Source organism: Pseudophryne corroboree, chromosome 7, assembly GCF_028390025.1.
Source record: "Pseudophryne corroboree isolate aPseCor3 chromosome 7, aPseCor3.hap2, whole genome shotgun sequence".
NCBI classification, from domain to species: domain Eukaryota; kingdom Metazoa; phylum Chordata; class Amphibia; order Anura; family Myobatrachidae; genus Pseudophryne; species Pseudophryne corroboree.
In genome coordinates, this window is record NC_086450.1 from 154706158 (window position 1) to 154730400 (window position 24243).

General features: G+C 45.9%; 1 protein-coding gene across 1 annotated transcript in view; it reads right to left on the minus strand.

Annotated features, from left to right (window-relative positions):
- The window catches only part of LRP1B (LDL receptor related protein 1B), a 1835733-nt gene that overhangs the window by 986290 nt on the left and 825200 nt on the right, over positions 1-24243 (minus strand). Inside the window, exon 18 of the mRNA XM_063932605.1 lies at positions 6078-6194. Coding sequence (XP_063788675.1) covers positions 6078-6194 — 117 coding nt within the window. The remainder of the gene's footprint in view (positions 1-6077; positions 6195-24243) is intronic.

The following is a 24243-nucleotide window of genomic DNA, read 5'->3' on the forward strand; positions in this document are numbered from 1 at the left end:
AATGCCCCCTCAGTAATAGTAGAGTCCTTACATGTAATGCCCCCCAGTAGTAGAGTCCTTACGTGTAATGCCCCCCCAGTAGTAGAGTCCTTACATGTAATGCCCCCCCAGTAGTAGTAGAGTCCTTACATGTAATGCCCCCCAGTAGTAGTAGAGTCCTTACATGTAATGCCCCCCCAGTAGTAGCATCCATAAAGCGCAAGCAGACATACCTCACACACACACACACACACACACACACACATTTCTCTCTCATGCTCTACTCACCTAAGCCAGTTTCCCTCTGTACAGCAGCCTGGTCCGTGTAGCTCCGCCCGCCGCCCCGTTTAGCCCCGCCCACTTCCGATCCATTAGCTCCGCCCCCTTATGTGCCGTACACAGCGCTGTCACACAGGTGAGGGGAGGGAGGAGGCTTTCCATGCTGCAGGCGCCACTGCCAGTGCCTGTCATACAGTGACAGACACAGCAGCAGCAGCAGGGGGACAGGACGGTGCAGCAGGGAAGGGATGCAGAGCAGGGGGAGCGCCTCTCCGTCCCAGCGCCTCCCTGCACTGCATCCCTTCGCTGAGCGGGTAGCGCCGGGCCTGGGCGGGGGGCAATGCCACAGTCAGGGGGCAAGCTTATATTGGTCCCTGTTGTTGCAGCATTAAGCCCCCTAACTGGTTAGGCCATACCGGTACTTCTGCTTTCTAACCATTTATTGACATTTGCACAGGGAAGTATTGCACAGATCTAACTGATCTGTGCAGTCTTCATGTTTAGGACTGGTTGGCTGCCAGCAAACACGGCAGCTAAACACGAATACATACACCATCGGCAAACATACTGCCGAAAATACGGGAGCATAGTAAATTCCTGTTTTATTTTTAAAAAGCACCCATGTGCGATCGATCACACCCGTGTAAAATCTTGGGCAAACACAGGTGAGACATGATTCTTAGTAATTTTATTCATAGGACTTTTTTCTGTGTGTATTTTTTTTTGTTGCTTTTTTTTGTTAAGCGACTGAGTCCTGCTGGAGAAAGTGCTATATAAATTAAATTAAATTATTATTATTATTATTATTATTATTATTATTAGAACATTTAAATGTATATTAGTGAATTTTTCAATGTCTTCTTGAGGTTTATATTGCCTTTAGGTTTTTACACCCATATTTCTTATGAAAGCAATAAATAAGATCTAAAATATTTGACCAGCAGACAATTGTACAATAGGGATGTGGTTAAGATGCTGGCTGTCAGCATCCCGGCAGTCGGCACACCGATGCCGGAATCACGGCACCCATCAAAATACCGACGCCGGAATCCCGACAGGGTCAGAAGACTGATGCCGGAATCCCATCAGCTGGCATCCCGACCGTAATTATAACAGGAGGGTTAGGGCGGGGGGGTTAGGTTTAGGGGCCATCTGGGGGGTCAGGATTAGGCTGCGAGAGGAGGAAAAGTTAGGATTAGGCTACGGGGGGGGGGGGGGGGGGGGGTTAGGCACCACTGGGGGAGGTTAGGGTTAGGCACTAAGTGGGGAGGGTTAGGATTAGGCTGCTGGGAAGGGGGATTAGGTTTAGGCACCACTGGGAAGAGGTTAGGCACTAAGGGGGGAGATTAAGGTTAGGCTGCGGGAAAAGACGGTTAGGGCTCAGGGAAAAGGGAAAGGGGGGGAACATACTTACCTTTCCCTTGTTGGGATTTCACACGTCGGGATTTCAAGCGATGGTATTGTGACTGCCGGCATCCTATCCAGCAATCACTGAGCCCATACAACATACTGATGTAGCCACACTCATGGCTACATCTTCTTGTGATCGCGCCTTGTTAAGTGCAACCTGTGTGTACATCTGGGGCATGTCCGCGCCCCATTCGCATGAATCGGAGCATTTAAATATGCAGCTTGGCGTTATAACTGATTGCATTATCAATACACAGTATTGAATAGTAATTGCTTGGATGCACTTTATGTGCTTTTCTTGGAACTCTTCCTTTTAAGGTTATAACCTCTCATTCTGCTATTGAAACATGCTATATTGAGGGTGACCATAAATAATAATTGTTAGTGAAATTTGACTGGATACATTCTATTCCGTATCTTTATAAGAAACCCAAAGCGATCTATAACTCAAATACTGATCTACAAACAGTTCTTGTGCTCTCCTTTCATCTTAAACATTTTGTGCCTCTATTCAATGCAAGCAGCAGAATTGAAAAGAACAAGACGTTACCAGGCAACCAGCATTGATTGAAGATAGCAAAACAACTTAGATGATTTATATATTGCATGCACACATGCTTATATATAGTAATACTCTTCCCATGTCTTAATCATTTTCACTATATCCATCTAACACAGGGAGAGACAATTTACACATCTTTACTCATGTTTTCCTTCTATTTTTTTATTACAGTGGTAACATGTACGGCTGGAAGGAGCAGTGTGTGGCCGGTGCTGATGCCCAGGGGTCAAGACCAAAAGGGCACCACTGACGCTGCCTCAGTGGCATCCTGCTCAGGCTTGAGGGGAAGCTAGAATGGAACCTTGCACCCTTTTACAGTAACTCATCATTTACACTTAGGATGTGCCCGATGCCCAACCACCTGTTCCTGGCACCTTCCTTCATAATGTCACATGTTCTGGAGGTGATGTGGTGGGGGAGGGGTGGTGTGGAGGGCATTAGAAGTACCCCGTTATTGCCCTAACATGTACTGTATGCATGTCTAGTATACTGTAATTTATATGGCTCCAAGCACTATATGCAGTCCCTCATGAAATGACAATAAACAATACAAAATGGGAGTAACAATGGCAGTAAGAGAGAAGTAGGAATAAGCAGTGTTCTCCAATGAATGTGCCACCTACATCCATCCATAAACATGATATAAGTAAAAGCCTTTGCAGTGACCAATTCATGTGCATGGAGGATTTATAGGAGTTATTAGCTCTTAGCGCGGATTACATATGGGAGACCAGCAGATGGGACACCGGCTGTCAGTATACCGATGGCGGCATCCCGTCAGCCAGAAACCTGGATGGGAGGCAGCGAGTCCCCTCATGGGCTGGCTGTGCTCTCCACAATTCGGGCCCACTCATGTAGTGGCGTGGACCCACCACCCGAGTAGGAATACCGGGCTTCAGTATTTCACCGGCTGTTGGGATTCCGGCGTTGGTATCCTGAACACTGGGATCTCGACAGCCAGTATATTAACTGCATCCCCTTAGCACTATGTCCTGATCACAGTCCCACTGTAACATTATCTATGCTACTTTGGATCAGCAAGTATAATGATTTTACAAAGCAAAGTAGTCACAAATTTATAGCAAACATATATAGATTATAGAAGATGGCTTTGGTTTCTATTAGACAAATGCAGTATAAGAGTTATATTGTAGGCAAGAAGAGATTGTAACAGAAGTACCGAAAGTGTGACTTCTAGAAATTGTGTATACCTTAATGCTAGAATGGAGCTATTCAATGGAAAAACAAATCAGTGTCTTCGGCCATTTAGACCAGGCCTGACCAACTGCTGTGAAACTATAAGTCCCAGCATACCCTGCCACCAATCTTCTGGTAAATCATGCTGGGACTTGTAGTTTCACAAAAGCTGGAGAGCCACAGGTTGGCCAGACCTGGCATAGACAGTCTCTTCTCAAACATGGTATTGTTCAAAATGGCCCACAGTTGCATCAACATGCACCCATTGAGTTTTGTATACATGGGCATGCCCCATGGCAGCCCAATTCTGCCTACTTAGTGGAGTAGAGATGTGACTGAAGTGCAAGTGACTCTGCATTCCTCGTACTTACATACACTTTGTGACGCTGCATGTGCAGTGTAAAATAGACAGAAGATATGCTGTACAAGCAGTAGTATGTCCAACTCTATGGGTATATCAGGCCCATAGTCTGATGTAGTTATATCTGCTCCATTAAAATGTGGAAAATAGATAAGTAAGTCCTGTTATACTGTAGGTGCATCTCTTAAGCATGTAAGTATCTTTACAGTAACAAGAAAAATGATACAACAAAGCATTTTGGTGTTCATGCCTTGGTGCTGATGCTGAGAGTGCTTAGGGTAAAATTAGCAAATTTGTACTGTCAAGGGGCAAGCAAACACTAAGTACAGTGAGGTTGAGTTTACATGACTGCAAAGTGATGCAGACTCACATGGACACACATATACCCTTTAAACACACATCTCTTGTGGGTGAAGGGTGTCTAGTGTACAAACGCCAATGTTACTACATGGGTCAGCACCACACACCATGCACCTATAGCCAGGGTGGCATCAAGAGTGCAATAGACCATAGCCAGCAGTGCAATAGACCATGGGCACTAGGGTCACTAGTAGACCCTAGCACGTTCCCGGAGTGTAGAACGGATGCATAGGTCTACTGGAAAATGGCGCTGTGACGATTTTCCCAATGATTTTCCTACTGCACATAGACAAAATGACAGGAAGATGGCCGCTGTGCCATTTTCTTGGTGGTTTCTGCAGTGCTGCTACTGCCAACGCAGTACTCTGCAGGGTAATTATAAAAAAAAAAGAGTGCAGGGTGTGTGATGTGGACCCCCTGGACTATATACACTTCACCTATTATAGATATGACAGTGGGGGTCATTCCGAGTTGATCGCTCGCTAGCTACTTTTTGCAGCGCTGCGATCAGATAGTCGCCGCCTATAGGGGAGTGTATTTTCGCTTTGCAAGTGTGCGAACGCTTGTGCAGCCGAGCTCTGCAAAAACAGTTTGTGCAGTGTCTGAGTAGGTATGAACTTACTCAGCCCTTGCGATCACTTCAGCCTGTCTGGTCCTGGAATTGACGTTAGACACCCGCCCTGCAAACGCTTGGACACGCCTGTGTTTTCCCAAACACTCCCAGAAAACTGTTAGTTGACACCTATAAATGCCCTCTTCCTTTCAATCTCCTTGCGATTGGCTGTTCGAATAGATTCTACGTTAAATCCATCGCTCAACAACGATCCGCTTTGTACGCGTACGACGCGTCTGCGCATTGTGGTGCATACGCATGTGCAGTAGTGACCTGATCGCTGCGCTGCAAAAAATGGCAGCGTGCGAACAGGTCAGAATGACCCCCCAGTGTCCATAGCCTATACTTATATCTCCACCAATGCTGTTGTAATCACTGGGAAAATGATTTGAGTGTCATTTTCCCAAATATCTGTGCATGTGCAGTAAACTCAGGCACAGTGGCAGAATCTTCTTGGCACATGTGCTGGTTAGAGAGGGGGGCACATTCTTCATGTCATTGTAGGCCTAATTGCATTGGTGCACTAGAGGACATATTATTTCTTTTCTATTTAAGAGATTTTCTCTAAATCAAACTTCAAATCAAATCTTTGCTATCAATACAAATATTAAAAATAATGGCCCTCATTCCGAGTTGTTCGCTCGCAAGCTGCTTTTAGCAGCTTTACACTCGCTAAGCCGCCGCCTACTGGGAGTGAATCTTAGCTTCTTAAAATTGCGAACGAAAGATTTGCAATGTTGCGATAAGACATCTCTGTGCAGTTTCTGAGTAACTCGAAACTTACTCGGCATCTGCGATCAGTTCAGTGCTTGTCGTTCCTGGTTTGACGTCACAAACACACCCAGCGTTCGCCCAGACACTCCTCCGTTTCTCCAGCCACTCCCACATTTTTCCCAGAAACGGTAGCGTTTTTTCACACACACCCATAAAACGGCCAGTTTCCGCCCAGAAACACCAACTTCCTGTCAATCACAGTACGATCACCAGAACAAAGAAAAAGCCGTGAGTAAAATTCCTAACTGCATAGCAAATTTACTTGGCGCAGTCGCAGTGCGAACATTGCGCATGCGCACTAAGCGGAAAATCGCTGCGATGCGAAGACATTTACCGAGCGAACAACTCGGAATGACCCCCAATGTCTTGGATGTATGAACTTGCTGCGTTTATCGGTAAGTATGTGTGGGTAAGTGTGCCTGATTTGAACCTGGTGCACGTGCATCCAACTTAACATGAGCCCCTTTGTGTTTATTGGTACAGCACAAAACGCATGTATACTGTACATTCTTATCTCCTGCAAAATAAGTGAATACACTTACCGCAAGATGCTGTTTCATCTGATCTGTCCCCACAGTCATCCTCCTGGTCGCATACCCATGATTTTGATATACATCGTCCATTGCTGCAGGAGAACTGATGAGGCTGACAGGTCCTCGCTATAAAGGATAGTGATACAACCGTATTAGTGGATATGATAACAACAGTAATATTTTAAATACAGTAGATGCAATACTGTGTCAATTCTATTGTAAAATAAAATGCACAAAACAACATTGGAGGCTCGACCAGAATCCATACTTAAAACAAGATTACTTTTGTGCCAATTTTCTCAGTCTATTCACTTTACTTAGATTGACATCCATCAAATTATAATATTGTATTGTTGCTGTCTTAAGGTTACAAGATAATAGTTACCAGGGGCACTGAGAGGAAGGGGAGGGGGGTGAGGAGCAAATTATGCCCTGGTCTGTCTGCAGGATTGGACCAGCCATGGAAGCATAGCCATGCCCCTCATAGTATGCAGCTGTGTCTCCACTAGCATTGTGCTGCTGTATCATGGCGGTATACCATTTCCATGGGGGCACAATCAAAATATCAGTTTGTGGCATTGCCCATGATTGCACATACCTCCTTAAAGCCCCAGGGAACCTTTAATGTAGGCCATGTCAATGGCAAGTTTAAGCTCTTATGCAGCATTAATGGTTAACCATTCTGCAACGTGTAGCAACATTGTTGCAACAAAGTAAAACACAGCTACATATTCTACTGAATTAATTGGGGCCAAAGTTGTAGGTGAAAGCTGGCCCTGATTTGTCTTTGGATAAATTAGGTTGAAAGTAAGATCTCAGGATGCAGCCAGGTGGGAGAGCTCACTGAGAGTTTTAGAAGACCATTCCTTCAAAAGAACCTTAGCAGAGCTGTTTGATTACTTTAATTCTGCTGCCGTTTGTTGTTGGGACTCAGGAGCAGCCAGTAAACAAAACAGGACCTTTCCAGACCTCACTAGGAGGAAGAATATAATTGATACCTATTTTGGAATTGGACAGCACCAGGACTTGGTGGAGCAGCATCAATGATAAGCATGGGTGCTTGTTTCTATAGAAAATACATCAAGATTTGCCCTCCTGCCAATCAAAGTGAATGGCCATGATACAACTCTGTCCTCTCCTCTTGTTGGCTATAGGCTTTAACACAGTTGCTGACAGTGATTGTAATGGCATTGCAGCTCTGCATTCATTCTCTAAACTACAATTAAGTTATTTCAGTGGTAAAAGCGTAGCTGATTTTTTTTTTTTTACATGTATTTCTGCACCGCCTCGGCTATGGTATATTCACTACAGTGTATTACTATTGTCAATCTGATACATTATCATTCATGCACCTAGCGGCTCCTCACAGTGGCCAGTAGAAGAAGATACACTCCATCCTGCTGCACCAGCGCCGCGAAGGACAGTGGGACCGGGAAGCCACCACCACCCTCAAGAGAGGATAGAGAGAAATAAGATGACTCAGCACCACAAAGACCTCAGGAAGGGTAAGTTGTTTGCCAGTAGTGGGTCAGGATGCCAGCCCCCCCTAACACAACCCCCAACCTGTTTTTGAACACTGTGACTCAATAAAGACAAACTTTGCATGTGAAAACATTCATATATATCATTTGCTCACAGATACTCACTCACACCATCCCCAAGGTGAGTGCAGGTAGCACACAGACCTATTATAAGCTAGCACACACCGGTCCCGGACAGCCCATTGCCTCCAGCAGCTCCCGCAGCAACAAGTCTGGTTTAAGCAGAACACCCAACCCCCAAGACAGAAAGAAGATGAGTTACTGTCTTTGGAGGATTACATTTTTTTACAATATTTTAGTTAGATATTAGATAAGAATGAAACCATTAAATTAAATTGTATAAAACATATGAAAAAATAAACTGTATACTATTTTCTTTCTTTTTTCTGCATCCCTCAGCCCACATATTTAATTATCTAAACCACTCTCCGGCCCTTGCCAGAACATGACCATTTCCAGATAAGTAATTATCATTCTTACCTCTGGAAGTCATGATTGTCCCTCAAAAATCAGGATAACTGGGTGGTACGGATTAATTTACAGTATGTTCAGTGTTTTTGGAAAACAGCTATATGTGCTTTGCTGAAGTCTAGGAACAGCTCTGTGTTAGAAACATGATAATGTTATAAAACTACAATTATTTTTTTTCACAAGTTCTAAATTAAAATAGCCATAGAATGGCAAAAAAAGAAAAAGTCAAAAGCTAATTGTGGCAGTTTTATTCAATATTGATAAATAAAACTAAATTTTCCAAGGATGCTAAATTTGGAAGCGTTTCCCATTTATTGACCCATTGCTTTCCTTACCGTTAGGTGCTGTCTAGAACTGCAGATCATTAAAAATAATAAAAATACTGTATGTGGTTTACAGTGTGTGTTAGATACAATGAAAACCCCATTCAAATTTATATTGGCATAAGTAGTCTTGAGTATCTCAAACAGTGAAAACACATTCAGTGATTCCATAGCGATTTTAAAGTGATTAACTAAACTGATTCATCGTAGATTACCCCTGCTCAATATTTAACCTTGGACAAATCGATAAATACAGTGCAAGCTTTGGGGGAAGTTTGGAAAACTGGTGATTTATATGTCAATTTGCCGTTAGTAGATTTGGTGAACAGCAAATTGACCTTTAAAACACAATAATAGTAAGATTTTTTTTTCTGCAAATCGACCTTTAGTTGATCAACCCCCTAAACCATCATATCTAATTTACATTAATTAATGTAATCCTGTAAATGTAATTAATGTAATTTATATAACAGATATATTTGTATTTATCTTCCAATTGATATAAAGAAGAAAAACAGCACTAATTCAGTCTTTGGTTAAATGTCAAAATGATTATGCAAAACTGTAAATGACAGACATTTGTTTCAATTTAGTGCTATAATAATTAAAATACTTTTTATAGACTTGTCTTGGTGTGAGCTCTGCCTTCCTTCTATTATTCCCACAAGGAAGCAAGAACGACTTTGGTGCTGCATTATTACTGTGCAGGTGGGTTACACGTAGTGTCCTATTACTATAATATACAGTAGATGCACAGATGCCACTGTTACTATAATACAGGTGGTGCACACCATAGTTACTATAATACATGTGACTATCCACCAATCAGGGAAAACTGAAGTGTTAATGTGCTTGCTCAGAGAGTGACACTGCGGTGTTGGTTTTTAAATTATTTGCACTGAACAAGTAAACAGTTAAATACAGCTACTTCCATAGCGGTTCTACTGTGGTGTAATGTGTATAAGGGGCTCTGCTACGGATTAATGTGTATAAGAGGCTCTACTATTGCATAATGTGTATAAAGGGCTCTACTGTGGCGTAACATGTATAAGCAGTTCTACTGTGGTGTAACATGTATAAGGGGCTCTACTGTGTGTCATGACATGTATAAGGGTCACTATTGTGTGGCGTAATGTGTCTAAAGGGTACTACTATGTGGTGTAATGTGCATTGGTACTATTTTGGGCCACGCCCCTTCCCTTTGAAACCATGCCTTCTGTGTGCAATGTCCCAATTTTCAATATAGGGGGAGGAACCAAAGGAAACTTTCGCCCTGAGCGTCATAATGTCTAGAACCAGCTGTGGACACAGCACCCAGATATGCAATATTGGTAAATATCTTTTTCCTACAGACGCATCCTGCAGGCATTAGCATATTTTTGCACAACAGCTGCAGTCAAAGGTGCAGTTGCTGTGCAAAAATATCCATCTCTGAATAAGGCCCTTAGTGCGGCTGATGTAGAACTGTATGCCAGTCCAGTTATTTTGCATTTTTTCCAGTGCATTTGTTCCAGAACCAAACATACGCAACTACAGGTGAGTCATACGCTGACCAGTCGCATCTCCACTTGTAAGGGGGCATTCTGTAGCAGGTAGTGTTCAGTGACAGAGTGTTGGCAGACCTGTGAGCTGCAGTATGCAGAGGTGAGAGCATGCGTAATTATCCCTGCTTTCAGAGCTATCTTTTGCTTCAAGCATAGGGCTGGTGGAAAACTGCTCTGATGAAGTTCAGTCAATGCATATTGATTGTTAACCTATATCCCTTGCATGTGATGTATGTAAAGACTATGCCTGTAAATATTTGTCCTTGTACATTTTCAGATGTTTACCACAATACATATATCTTGCCATATGCAATAAAAAGGGTATTTGTAGCACAACAGTCCCCATAGGATTTTATGGGGGTGTGCTGTGCCTGTATGCTGCAAGCTCCAGAACTTTTATTTAGAACTTCCTGGAGAGGGATCTGAAGAATGCTACTCCCATCCCCTGCTGATTGAGTATGCAAAAGAAAATGGCCACACATGTGCAAAAGAACCCCCGGAAGTCCTCTTTTCGCAAGGGATAGCTCTTATTGGTAGATCTGTACCTGCAATCACAATACATGCTGTCCCTCCTATGGGCTATTTAATTTAATAATGTGCTCATGGTGTTGCCTGTTAAATTAAGGTGATGGGACTATTTATGTAATGCTGCTGAGGTTTGGAAGCTTATACTTGAATTATGGGGTTTGGGAAGAAGGAGGGTTAATTATCTAAGCTTGTGGCTGTTGGCAGGGCATAGGTTTAAATTGTAAATGTGAATGCAACTGATTTAACATTAAGGGGAGTATCCAATTTGCCCCTGGGTGGCGCGCTCCTCCTCCCAATGCCAGCACTTATCAGGGATTATGCTTTGCGTGCTGCATAATCCATGTTAAACCTCAACCAAGACCCTCAAAAATACAATGGTCCGCGGATATTTGCAATACCTATGTATTTTCGCGCAAAAAAACGGGTGTTTTTCGTGCAACCTAATTAGATAGGGGAATACAAAAAATGTGAAAAACATCTGTTTTCTCCGTAACTGCAGCACTATCACGGCCCTAAGGTTAGTTGCAGGAAGGGAGGCCTAATTATTGAATGTGGAAGCTGTTGATTTAATGTTAGGGAGAGGGGAGAGGCCTAGAGTATTCACTCATTTTTAGACTTTCTATATTTCGTGTACCTATCCTTTTACCAAACAGGGTCCCAACATTCCAGGATCCAGAGAAGCAGCAATTAAACTTAAGTAACGAGTAGTGAAAACTGCAGGATCAGGTAGGTGATCAAGTAGGTTCCAACTCTCCTGATTTTAATGGGCAGTCACAATTTAATTTATTGTCCTACTCAGTCAGGACTTTTCTCAAACTCAATCTCAAGGACCCCCAACAGAACCTATGCCCCACTGCAAGGACAGCTGGGAGTTATCTCCCACTTAACATTTCTGGGGCCCAGTATAAATGAACCGGGCAGGTTCTTCCTGTTCCCCCTCCCCAAGAAACATGTACTTTAACTTAGGGGGATACTGAAAACTCACTAGATGAAGCATTAAAATAAATACAGATTGGCTATAGGCCCTACATCACCCTAATTGTTAAAAATATGATGCATTTAAAATTATTACATAGGGCAGATACATAGAGTCCCGATGTCCATTACCCTTATGTTCCCCAGATTATCATATCTTTACCAAATGGATTGGGTGGACTGTTCTCTCGATGTGGAGTCTCACTCTTCCAAATTCTTTGCAATATGGTTGACTTACATTGTCACCCTACCGCAATCAGCTCGTAATAACTAGTGATGAGCGGGTTCGGTTCCTCGGAATCCGAACCCGCCCGAACTTCACCTTTTTTTTACACGGGTCCGAGCGACTTGGATCCTCCCGCCTTGCTCGGTTAACCCGAGCGCGCCCGAACGTCATCATCCCGCTGTCGGATTCTCGCGAGACTCGGATTCTATATAAGGAGCCGCGCGTCGCCGCCATTTTTCACACGTGCATTGAGATTGATAGGGAGAGGACGTGGCTGGCGTCCTCTCCGTTGTATTAGAAAAAAAAAACTGAGTGACTTAGTTTTAATTGTGGGGAGGATTGGGGACGGGGAGCAGCTGTTAGGGAGTACAGTGCAGGGTTTTGAGTTTGATCCGTTGTTTCTCTGCCTGAAAAAAAACGCTCCACCATATCTGTGCTCACTCAGTGTGCTGCACTGCTGCATGATATATCTGTGCTGAGTGCACTGCTCACATTGCCTAATTGTAGGGACTGGGGAGCAGTTATAGCAGGAGTACAGTGCACAGTTTTGCTGACAGTGACCACCAGTCCAGTATACGTTTGTCTGCCTGAAAAACACTGTGGTGTTTTTTTTTCTTTCTTCATGCTAGTTTGTTTAGCAGTCTGCTGACAGTGTCCACCAGGTCCGTTATACAGTATATTATATATATAATTAAGCACTAAGCAGCAGTACGGTAGGCCACGGCTGTACCTACCTCTGTGTCGTCAGTGCACTCGTCGTCCATAAGTATAAGTAATACTATACTATCCATCCATCTACATTGTATACCTGTGGTGTTTTTTGTTTCTTTCTTCATAGTCATACTAGTTTGTTTAGCAGTTTGCTGACAGTGTCCACCAGGTCCGTTATACAGTATATCATATATATAAGCACTAAGCAGCAGTACGGTAGGCCACGGCTGTACCTACCTCTGTGTCGTCACTCGTCGTCCATAAGTATAAGTAATACTATACTATCCATCCATCTACATTGTATACCTGTGGTGTTTTTTTTTTCTTTCTTCATACTAGTTTAGCAGTCTGCTGACACTGTCCACCAGGTCCGTTATACAGTATAATATCATATATATAAGCACTAAGCAGCAGTACGGTAGGCCACGGCTGTACCTACCTCTGTGTCGTCACTCGTCGTCCATAAGTATAAGTAATACTATACTATCCATCCATCTACATTGTATACCTGTGGTGTTTTTTTTTTCTTTCTTCATACTAGTTTGTTTAGCAGTCTGCTGACAGTGTCTGCCAGGTCCGTTATACAGTATATCATATATATAAGCACTAAGCAGCAGTACGGTAGGCCACGGCTGTACCTACCTCTGTGTCGTCAGTGCACTCGTCGTCCATAAGTATAAGTAATACTATACTATCCATCCATCTACATTGTATACCTGTGGTGTTTTTTTTTTCTTTCTTCATACTAGTTTGTTTAGCAGTCTGCTGACAGTGTCCACCAGGTCCGTTATACAGTATATCATATATATAAGCACTAAGCAGCAGTACGGTAGGCCACGGCTGTACCTACCTCTGTGTCGTCACTCGTCGTCCATAAGTATAAGTAATACTATACTATCCATCCATCTACATTGTATACCTGTGGTGGCTTTTAGTTGTGCGCAAAATATGGAGAACAAAAATGTGGAGGTTAAAAAAATAGGGAAAGATCAAGATCCACTTCCACCTCGTGCTGAAGCTGCTGCCACTAGTCATGGCCGAGACGATGAAATGCCATCAACGTCGTCTGCCAAGGCCGATGCCCAATGTCATAGTACAGAGCATGTAAAATCCAAAACACAAAAGATCAGTAAAAAAATGACCCAAAAATCAAAATTAAAAGCGTCTGAGGAGAAGCGTAAACTTGCCAATATGCCATTTACGACACGGAGTGGCAAGGAACGGCTGAGGCCCTGGCCTATGTTCATGGCTAGTGGTTCAGCTTCACATGAGGATGGAAGCACTCATCCTCTCGCTAGAAAAAAGAAAAGACTTGCGGCAAAAGCACAGCAAAGAACTGTGCGTTCTTCGAAATCACAAACCCCAAAGGAGAGTCCAATTGTGTCGGTTGCGATGCCTGACCTTCCCAACACTGGACGGGAAGAGCTTGCGCCTTCCACCATTTGCACGCCCCCTGCAAGTGTTGAAAGGAGCACCCGCAGTCCAGTTCCTGATAGTGAAATTGAAGATGTCAGTGTTGAAGTACACCAGGATGAGGATATGGGTGTTGCTTGGGCTGGGGAGGAAATTGACAAGGAGGATTCTGATGGTGAGGTGGTTTGTTTAAGTCAGGCACCCGGGGAGACACCTGTTGTCCGTGGGAGGAATATGGCCATTGACATGCCTAGTGAAAATACCAAAAAAATCAGCTCTTCAGTGTGAAAGTATTTCAACAGAAATGCGGACAACAGGTGTCAAGCCGTGTGTTGCCTTTGTCAAGCTGTAATAAGTAGGGGTAAGGACGTTAACCACCTCAGAACATCCTCCCTTATACGTCACCTGCAGCGCATTCATAATAAGTCAGTGACAAGTTCAAAAACTTTGGGCGACAGCGGAAGCAGTCCACTGACCAGTAAATCCCTTCCTCTTGTAACCAAGCTCGCGCAAACCACACCACCAACTCCCTCAGTGTCAATTTCCTCCTTACCCAGCAAAGCCAATAGTCCTGCAGGCCATGTCACTGGCAAGTCTGACGAGTCCTCTCCTGCCTGGGATTCCTCCGATGCATCCTTGAGTGTAATGCCTACTGCTGCTGGCGCTGCTGTTGTTGCTGCTGGGAGTCGATCGTCATCCCAGAGGGGAAGTCGGAAGACCACTTGTACTACTTCCAGTAAGCAATTGACTGTCCAACAGTCCTTTGCGAGGAAGATGAAATATCACAGCAGTCATCCAGCTGCAAAGCGGATAACTGAGGCCTTGACAACTATGTTGGTGTTAGACGTGCGTCCGGTATCCGCCGTTAGTTCACAGGGAACTAGACAATTTATTGAGGCAGTGTGCCCCCGTTACCAAATACCATCTAGGTTCCACTTCTCTAGGCAGGCGATACCGAGAATGTACACGGACGTCAGAAAAAGACCTAAAAGTGTCCTAAAAAATGCAGTTGTACCCAATGTCCACTTAACCACGGACATGTGGACAAGTGGAGCAGGGCAGACTCAGGACTACATGACTGTGACAGCCCACTGGGTAGATGTATTGCCTCCCGCTGCAAGAACAGCAGCGGCGGCACCAGTAGCAGGATCTCGCAAACGCCAACTCGTTCCTAGGCAGGCTACGCTTTGTATCACCGCTTTCCAGAATACGCACACAGCTGAAAACCTCTTACGGCAACTGAGGAAGATCATCGCAGAATGGCTTACCCCAATTGGACTCTCCTGGGGATTTGTGACATCGGACAACGCCAGCAATATTGTGCGCGCATTACATCTGGGCAAATTCCAGCACGTCCCATGTTTTGCACATACCTTGAATTTGGTGGTGCAGAATTATTTAAAAAACGACAGGGGCGTGCAAGAGATGCTGTCGGTGGCCAGAAGAATTGCGGGCCACTTTCGGCGTGCAGGCACCGCGTACAGAAGACTGGAGCACCACCAAAAAAACCTGAACCTGCCCTGCCATCATCTGAAGCAAGAGGTGGTAACGAGGTGGAATTCAACCCTCTATATGCTTCAGAGGATGGAGGAGCAGCAAAAGGCCATTCAAGCCTATACATCTGGCCACGATATAGGCAAAGGAGGTGGAATGCACCTGTCTCAAGCGCAGTGGAGAATGATTTCAACGTTGTGCAAGGTTCTGCTGCCCTTTGAACTTGCCACACGTGAAGTCAGTTCAGACACTGCCAGCCTGAGTCAGGTCATTCCCCTCATCAGACTTTTGCAGAAGAAGCTGGAGGCATTGAAGGAGGAGCTAAAACAGAGCGATTCCGCTAGGCATGTGGGACTTGTGGATGGAGCCCTTCATTCGCTTAACCAGGATTCACGTGTGGTCAATCTGTTGAAATCAGAGCACTACATTTTGGCCACCGTGCTCGATCCTAGATTTAAAACCTACGTTGGATCTCTCTTTCCGGCATACACAAGTCTGCAGGGGTTCAAAGAACTGCTGGTGAGAAAATCGTCAAGTCAAGCGGAACGCGACCTGTCAACATCTCCTCCTTCACATTCTCCCGCAACTGGGGGTGCGAGGAAAAGGCTACGAATTCCGAGCCCACCCACTGGCGGTGATGCAGGGCAGTCTGGAGCGACTGCTGATGCTGACATCTGGTCCGGACTGAAGGACCTGCCAACGATTACTGACTGTCACGATCCGGGTATCTGGACGCCATTTCTTACCCATCAGATGCCTCCTAAGGCTGGCTCAGCGCTCCAGGACCGGATTCCATCTGTTATCCTGATGTGTACATTCCTGTATTCTCTCCTGTCACTCTGGGACGCTGTCACAGTAAACGCCATATTACACCTGGCATGGCGTCTCCCGCGGCCTCCGCCGCCGTCCCTGAACTTCTGCATGCAGAGTGTCTGAGTGGCGATTACGTCAGCCGCGGCCTCCGCTGTGTCCGCGTGGTTGGATGTGCATCTGTCAGCCTGGCGCCTCCTGTCTCCGGTGGCCGGCGCCGCCATTACTGTTTTCATTACCACATGGATTACAAACCAAACTTCCCTCCAAGTGTCTGCATGGGCGCAGCCATCTTGGATTCTGTCAGCTGATCATTTCCACCAATCTGTTCTCAGTATTGATAATCTGCATAATTGCCTAGCCAATCCCTTCCTTGCTGCAGGTATAAATACACTGTGCCTGAGCAAGGAAGGCGTCAGTGCTTTGATTGTCAAACCTAGTTCCTGTTTGTCTCTCTCCTGTGATTGTCTTCCAGGTTCCAGCTCCTGTCTCAAGACTTCCACCATAGAGACCCGCACCAGCATTCCACCTGCGGTGTAGCCTGACTCTCCAATCCATTGTGGATTCATCTGTTTCCAGCTACAACATTACCTGCTTCCAGCTCAGCTTCCAGCAGAGTACAGCTTCCCTTAAAGGGCCGGTGTCCTTTCTACACTTTACCACTCTCCACCGGTATTATTATTTCTCCGCTCTCAAGTTCTACATTTCAGTTCATATTTCATCGCTCCCAAGTTCATTTATTATTTAACTGGTTCCAGCCAGTATCCACTCCGTGCTAACAACAGTCTGGTTCCAGCCAGTATCCACAGCAGCTGTTTTATCTTCAGCAACCCAGCTTTTCCTGGAACACCAGCTGGCACAATCCTGGGTTATCTCCATTGCTACAGTCGGGCCTGGTAAGGACTTTCCATCTAGAAGATCATAAGAACTATCTCACACTACCAGTGCCCTGTGGCTCCTGCCATCCTGTAGTACCCAGGAACTGTATTTATTCTTTGCTGACTTTTACGTTTTCTTTTACTGCTGCTGTGTTGCGGAGTTGTCATAATAAACATCATTGACTTTTATCCAAGTTGTCGTGGTCACGCCTTCGGGCAGTTATTATTCATGTTACTTACATGTCCAGGGGTCTGATACAACCTCCCAGGTTCCGGTACATCTCAGCCCCTACAACTGAGGCTGCCTCCCGTCAGCTCAGGCCCTCAGTTGTGACAGTAAGCACTGACCTAATGAATCCAGCCGGAGACCAGGATCAAGCGGCCAGGCCGATGCAAGAACTGGCAGCCCGACTAGAACATCAGGAGGCTGCACAGGGCCACATCATCCGCTGTCTCCAGGATCTCTCTACTCGGCTGGATGGGATTCAGACAACTCTCCGTGGATCAGGCGCGTCTGGTGCGTCAACCACAGTGACTCCAGCTATAACCCCACCCACCTTACCCATTTCTGCTCCACGTCTTCATCTTCCAACGCCAGCAAAATTTGACGGATCTCCAAGATTCTGCAGGGGATTTCTCAACCAGTGTGAGATTCAGTTTGAGCTACAACCTGGCAATTTTCCCAGTGACCGTACAAAAATTGCCTACATTATTTCTCTTCTCAGTGGCTCAGCCCTTGATTGGGCATCACCGTTATGGGAGAGGTCCGACACCCTGCTATCTTCCTACACTGCCTTCGTGTCAACATTCAGGCGCATCTTCGACGAGCCAGGCCGGGTAACCTCAGCTTCATCCGAGATTCTCCGTTTACGCCAGGGGTCACGTACTGTAGGACAATATCTGATACAGTTCCAGATCCTGGCATCCGAACTGGCATGGAACGACGAGGCCCTGTATGCTGCATTCTGGCATGGCTTATCTGAGCGTATTAAAGATGAGTTAGCTACCAGAGACTTACCTTCTAAGTTAGATGAGCTAATCTCACTCTGCACGAAAGTTGATTTACGTTTCAGAGAGAGAGCAACTGAGCGTGGAAGATCATCTGCTCCAAAATCTTCTGCTCCTCCTCCTCGTCAACTGTCACCATCTAAAGATGAGCCCATGCAACTTGGTCGTTCCCGTTTAACTCCTGCTGAGCGCCGAAGACGTCTCTCCGAGTTTCTCTGTCTCTATTGTGCAGCTCCGTCTCACACCATTAATGCCTGTCCCAAACGTCCGGGAAACTCCAAATCCTAGCTCGCCAAGGAGAGGGCCGGCTAGGAGTAATGATCTCCTCTCCATCTCCTCAAGATTGTAATCTCCCAGTCTCGCTTCAAGTTGCTCAACGTTATCGGAACGTCATTGCCCTCCTTGATTCCGGAGCAGCTGGGAACTTTATTACCGAAGCCTATGTTAAACGGTGGTCCCTACCCACCGAGAGACTTCCTTCGTCCATTTCTTTAACTGCCGTGGATGGCAGCAACATTTTTGATGCAGTTATTTCTTTAAGGACTCTACCAGTTCGTCTGAGAGTGGGAGTTCTTCATTCCGAACTTATTTCTTTTTTAGTGATTCCAAGAGCCACACATCCTGTGGTCCTGGGCCTTCCATGGCTCCGTCTTCACAATCCTACAATTGATTGGACGACTACGCATATCCTGGCATGGGGTTCCTCCTGTGCTGAGACATGTTTGTTTAAAGTATTGCCTGTCTGTTCTTCCTCCCCCAGGTCGTCTGATGTTCCACCTCCTCCATATCAAGATTTCACGGATGTGTTCAGTAAAGCTTCTGCTGATATCCTTCCTCCTCATAGAGAATGGGACTGTCCGATTGATCTCGTTCCAGGGAAGGTTCCACCTCGAGGCCGAACTTATCCGTTGTCTCTGCCTGAGACGCATTCTATGGAGGAATATATTAAAGAGAACCTAGCAAAGGGGTTCATTCGACCTTCTTCTTCTCCAGCCGGCGCAGGCTTCTTTTTTGTAAAAAAAGAAAGATGGTGGTCTGCGGCCGTGCATCGACTACAGAGGTTTGAACGACATTACCATCAAGAACCGTTATCCTTTACCCCTGATTACTGAGCTCTTTGACAGAGTTAGCGGAGCTACCATCTTTACAAAGCTGGACTTGCGAGGTGCATACAATCTCATCCGGATCCGTGAGGGTGACGAGTGGAAGACCGCCTTTAACACCCGTGACGGACATTATGAGTACCTCGTCATGCCCTTCGGATTGAGCAATGCTCCAGCTGTCTTCCAGCATTTTGTCAATGAGATCTTCAGAGACATTCTATACCGTCATGTCGTGGTCTATATAGACGATATCCTCATTTTTGCCAACGATTTAGAGGAACATCGTTTTTGGGTTAAAGAGGTTCTGTCCCGTCTCCGTGTCAATCATCTCTATTGCAAATTAGAAAAATGCGTCTTTGAAGTCAAGTCCATTCCGTTTCTAGGGTACATTGTGTCCGGTTCCGGACTAGAGATGGATCCTGAGAAACTACAAGCAATCCAAAATTGGCCGGTACCCTTAACCCTCAAAGGGGTCCAGAGGTTCTTAGGGTTCGCCAATTATTACCGAAAGTTTATACGAGACTTTTCCACCATTGTGGCGCCTATTACTGCTTTCACTAAGAAGGGTGCTAACCCGTCCAAGTGGTCTGAAGAAGCCATGCAAGCATTTCATCTTTTAAAACAAAGGTTCATCTCTGCGCCTGTTCTGAAACAGCCTGACATCAACTCTCCTTTCATCTTAGAGGTGGATGCCTCCTCCGTTGGAGTAGGAGCGGTGTTATCTCAGAGGGCTAAAGATGGCCATTTACACCCTTGCAGTTTCTTCTCCCGGAAGTTCTCCCCAGCTGAGCGCAACTATGCCTTTGGCGACCAGGAGTTGCTAGCCATCAAGCTCGCTCTAGAAGAGAGGAGGTATCTGTTGGAGGGAGCTTCTCATTCAATCACCATACTTACAGACCACAAGAACCTTTTATACCTGAAGGGCGCACAATGTCTCAACCCTCGTCAGGCCAGATGGGCACTTTTCTTTTCCAGGTTCGACTTTAAACTCCAGTTCTGTCCGGGCTCTCAGAATCGCAAGGCCGATGCCCTTTCCCGCTCATGGGAGCAAGAAAATGAGTCAGAGTCTTCAGACAAGCATCCTATTATAAATCCGTTGGCATTCTCCATGGTAGGGATGGACTCTACGCCCCCATCAGGGAAAAGTTTTGTGAAGCCGATGCTAAGGAAGAAGCTCATGCATTGGGCCCATGCTTCCCGTTTTGCCGGACATACAGGTATCCAAAAAACCCTGGAGTTTATCTCTAGGTCCTATTGGTGGCCAACTCTGAAAAAGGACGTCTTGGAGTTTATTGCATCTTGCCCAAAGTGTGCCCAACATAAAGTATCCCGCCAGTCGCCTGCGGGGCAACTGGTTCCACTATCCGTTCCCCGTCGACCATGGACCCACTTGTCGATGGATTTCATTACAGACTTACCCATGTGCAACAAGTTCAATACCATCTGAGTGGTAGTTGACCGGTTCACCAAGATGGCACACTTCATTCCTCTCACCGGTCTTCCGTCAGCTTCCAAGTTGGCTCAAGTATTCATACAAGAGATCTTCCGACTCCACGGTCTTCCTGAAGAAATTATCTCAGATCGAGGAGTTCAATTCACAGCCAAATTCTGGCGAAGTTTATGTCAAGTCCTCCAAGTCAAGCTAAAGTTTTCCACGGCTTACCATCCTCAGACCAATGGTCAAACCGAGAGGGTGAATCAGGACTTGGAGGCCTTCCTCCGCATCTATGTGTCCTCCTCTCAAGATGACTGGGTTCAATTACTTCCCTGGGCCGAGTTCTGTCATAACAACCAGTATCATTCTTCATCTGCTTCAACACCATTCTTCACTAACTTTGGATTCCACCCTAAAGTCCCTGAGTTCCAACCGCTTCCAGCAACTTCTGTCCCCGCAGTGGATATCACCTTGCATCAGTTTCCCAATATCTGGAAGAGCGTACGATCAGCTCTGCTCAAGGCATCGTTCAGGTACAAGAAGTTTGCGGATAAGAAGCGTCGAGCAGTTCCTGCTCTCAAGGTGGGTGATCGGGTATGGTTATCCACGAAGAATTTGAGGTTAAGAGTTCCCAGTATGAAGTTTGCACCTCGCTATATCGGTCCTTTCAAGATTGAACAAGTCATCAATCCTGTTGCTTACAGACTCCAGTTGCCTCCCTTCTTAAAAATACCCAGGACATTCCATGTTTCCCTGTTAAAACCGCTGATCTTGAATCGGTTTCATTCCTCACTTCCTCCAACTCCGAAAGTCCAAACTCAACGAGGCGTTGAGTATGAAGTGGCCAAGATCCTGGACTCACGTCACCGTTACGGTCAACTACAATATCTTATTGACTGGAAAGGTTATGGTCCTGAGGAACGTTCATGGACCAATGCTTCTGATGTCCATGCTCCTGCCTTGGTCCGGAGATTCCATTCCAAGTTTCCTCAAAAGCCAAAGAAGTGTCCTGGGGCCACTCCTAAAGGGGGGGGTGCTGTCACGATCCGGGTATCTGGACGCCATTTCTTACCCATCAGATGCCTCCTAAGGCTGGCTCAGCGCTCCAGGACCGGATTCCATCTGTTATCCTGATGTGTACATTCCTGTATCCTCTCCTGTCACTCTGGGACGCTGTCACAGTAAACGCCATATTACACCTGGCATGGCGTCTCCCGCGGCCTCCGCCGCCGTCCCTGAACTTCTGCATGCAGAGTGTCTGAGTGGCGATTACGTCAGCCGCGGCCTCCGCTGTGTCCGCGTGGTTGGATGTGCATCTGTCAGCCTGGCGCCTCCTGTCTCCGGTGGCCGGCGCCGCCATTACTGTTTTCATTACCACATGGATTACAAACCAAACTTCCCTCCAAGTGTCTGCATGGGCGCAGCCATCTTGGATTCTGTCAGCTGATCATTTCCACCAATCTGTTCTCAGTATTGATAATCTGCATAATTGCCTAGCCAATCCCTTCCTTGCTGCAGGTATAAATACACTGTGCCTGAGCAAGGAAGGCGTCAGTGCTATGGTTGTCAAACCTAGTTCCTGTTTGTCTCTCTCCTGTGATTGTCTTCCAGGTTCCAGCTCCTGTCTCAAGACTTCCACCATAGAGACCCGCACCAGCATTCCACCTGCGGTGTAGCCTGACTCTCCAATCCATTGTGGATTCATCTGTTTCCAGCTACAACATTACCTGCTTCCAGCTCAGCTTCCAGCAGAGTACAGCTTCCCTTAAAGGGCCGGTGTCCTTTCTACACTTTACCACTCTCCACCGGTATTATTATTTCTCCGCTCTCAAGTTCTACATTTCAGTTCATATTTCATCGCTCCCAAGTTCATTTATTATTTAACTGGTTCCAGCCAGTATCCACTCCGTGCTAACAACAGTCTGGTTCCAGCCAGTATCCACAGCAGCTGTTTTATCTTCAGCAACCCAGCTTTTCCTGGAACACCAGCTTGCACAATCCTGGGTTATCTCCATTGCTACAGTCGGGCCTGGTAAGGACTTTCCATCTAGAAGATCATAAGAACTATCTCACACTACCAGTGCCCTGTGGCTCCTGCCATCCTGTAGTACCCAGGAACTGTATTTATTCTTTGCTGACTTTTACGTTTTCTTTTACTGCTGCTGTGTTGCGGAGTTGTCATAATAAACATCATTGACTTTTATCCAAGTTGTCGTGGTCACGCCTTCGGGCAGTTATTATTCATGTTACTTACATGTCCAGGGGTCTGATACAACCTCCCAGGTTCCGGTACATCTCAGCCCCTACAACTGAGGCTGCCTCCCGTCAGCTCAGGCCCTCAGTTGTGACACTGACATGTTGTCTACTGTCACTGCATATGATTCTCTCACCATTGAAAGAATGGTGGAGGATTATATGAGTGACCGCATCCAAGTAGGCACGTCAGACAGTCCGTACGTATACTGGCAGGGAAAAGAGGCAATTTGGAGGCCCTTGCACAAACTGGCTTTATTCTACCTAAGTTGCCCTCCCTCCAGTGTGTACTCCGAAAGAGTGTTTAGTGCCGCCGCTCACCTTGTCAGCAATCGGCGTACGAGGTTACTTCCAGAAAATGTGGAGAAGATGATGTTCATTAAAATGAATTATAATCAATTACTCCATGGAGACATTCACCAGCAGCAATTGCCTCCAGAAAGTACACGGGGATCTGAGATGGTGGATTCCAGTGGGGACGAATTAATAATCTGTGAGGAGGGGGATGTACACAGTGAAAGGAGTGATGAATCGGACGATGATGATGAGGTGGACATCTTGCCTCTGTAGAGCCAGTTTGTGCAAGGAGAGATTGTTTGCTTCTTTTTTGGTGGGGGCCCAAACCAACCAGTCATTTCAGTCACAGTCGTGTGGCAGACCCTGTCGCTGAAATGATGGGTTGGTTAAAGTGTGCATGTCCTGTTTATACAACATAAGGGTGGGTGGGAGGGCCCAAGGACAATTCCATCTTGCACCTCTTTTTTCTTTCATTTTTCTTCTTTGCGTCATGTGCTGTTTGGGGAGTATTTTTTAGAAGGGCCATCCTGCCTGACACTGCAGTGCCACTCCTAGATGGGCCAGGTGTTTGTGTCGGCCACTTGGGTCGCTTATCTTACTCACACAGCTACCTCATTGCGCCTCTTTTTTTTCTTCTTTGCGTCATCTGCTGTTTGGGGAGTAGTTTTTGGAAGGGCCATCCTGCCTGACACTGCAGTGCCACTCCTAGATGGGCCAGGTGTTTGTGTCGGCCACTTGGGTCGCTTATCTTACTCACACAGCTACCTCATTGGACCTCTTTTTTTTCTTCTTTGCGTCATGTGCTGTTTGGGGAGTAGTTTTTGGAAGGGCCATCCTGCCTGACACTGCAGTGCCACTCCTAGATGGGCCAGGTGTTTGTGTCGGCCACTTGGGTCGCTTATCTTACTCACACAGCTACCTCATTGCGCCTCTTTTTTTTCTTATTTGTGTCATGTGCTGTTTGGGGAGTAGTTTTTGGAAGGGCCATCCTGCCTGACACTGCAGTGCCACTCCTAGATGGGCCAGGTGTTTGTGTCGGCCACTTGGGTCGCTTATCTTACTCACACAGCTACCTCATTGCGCCTCTTTTTTTTCTTCTTTGCGTCATGTGCTGTTTGGGGAGTATTTTTTGGAAGGGCCATCCTGCCTGACACTGCAGTGCCAC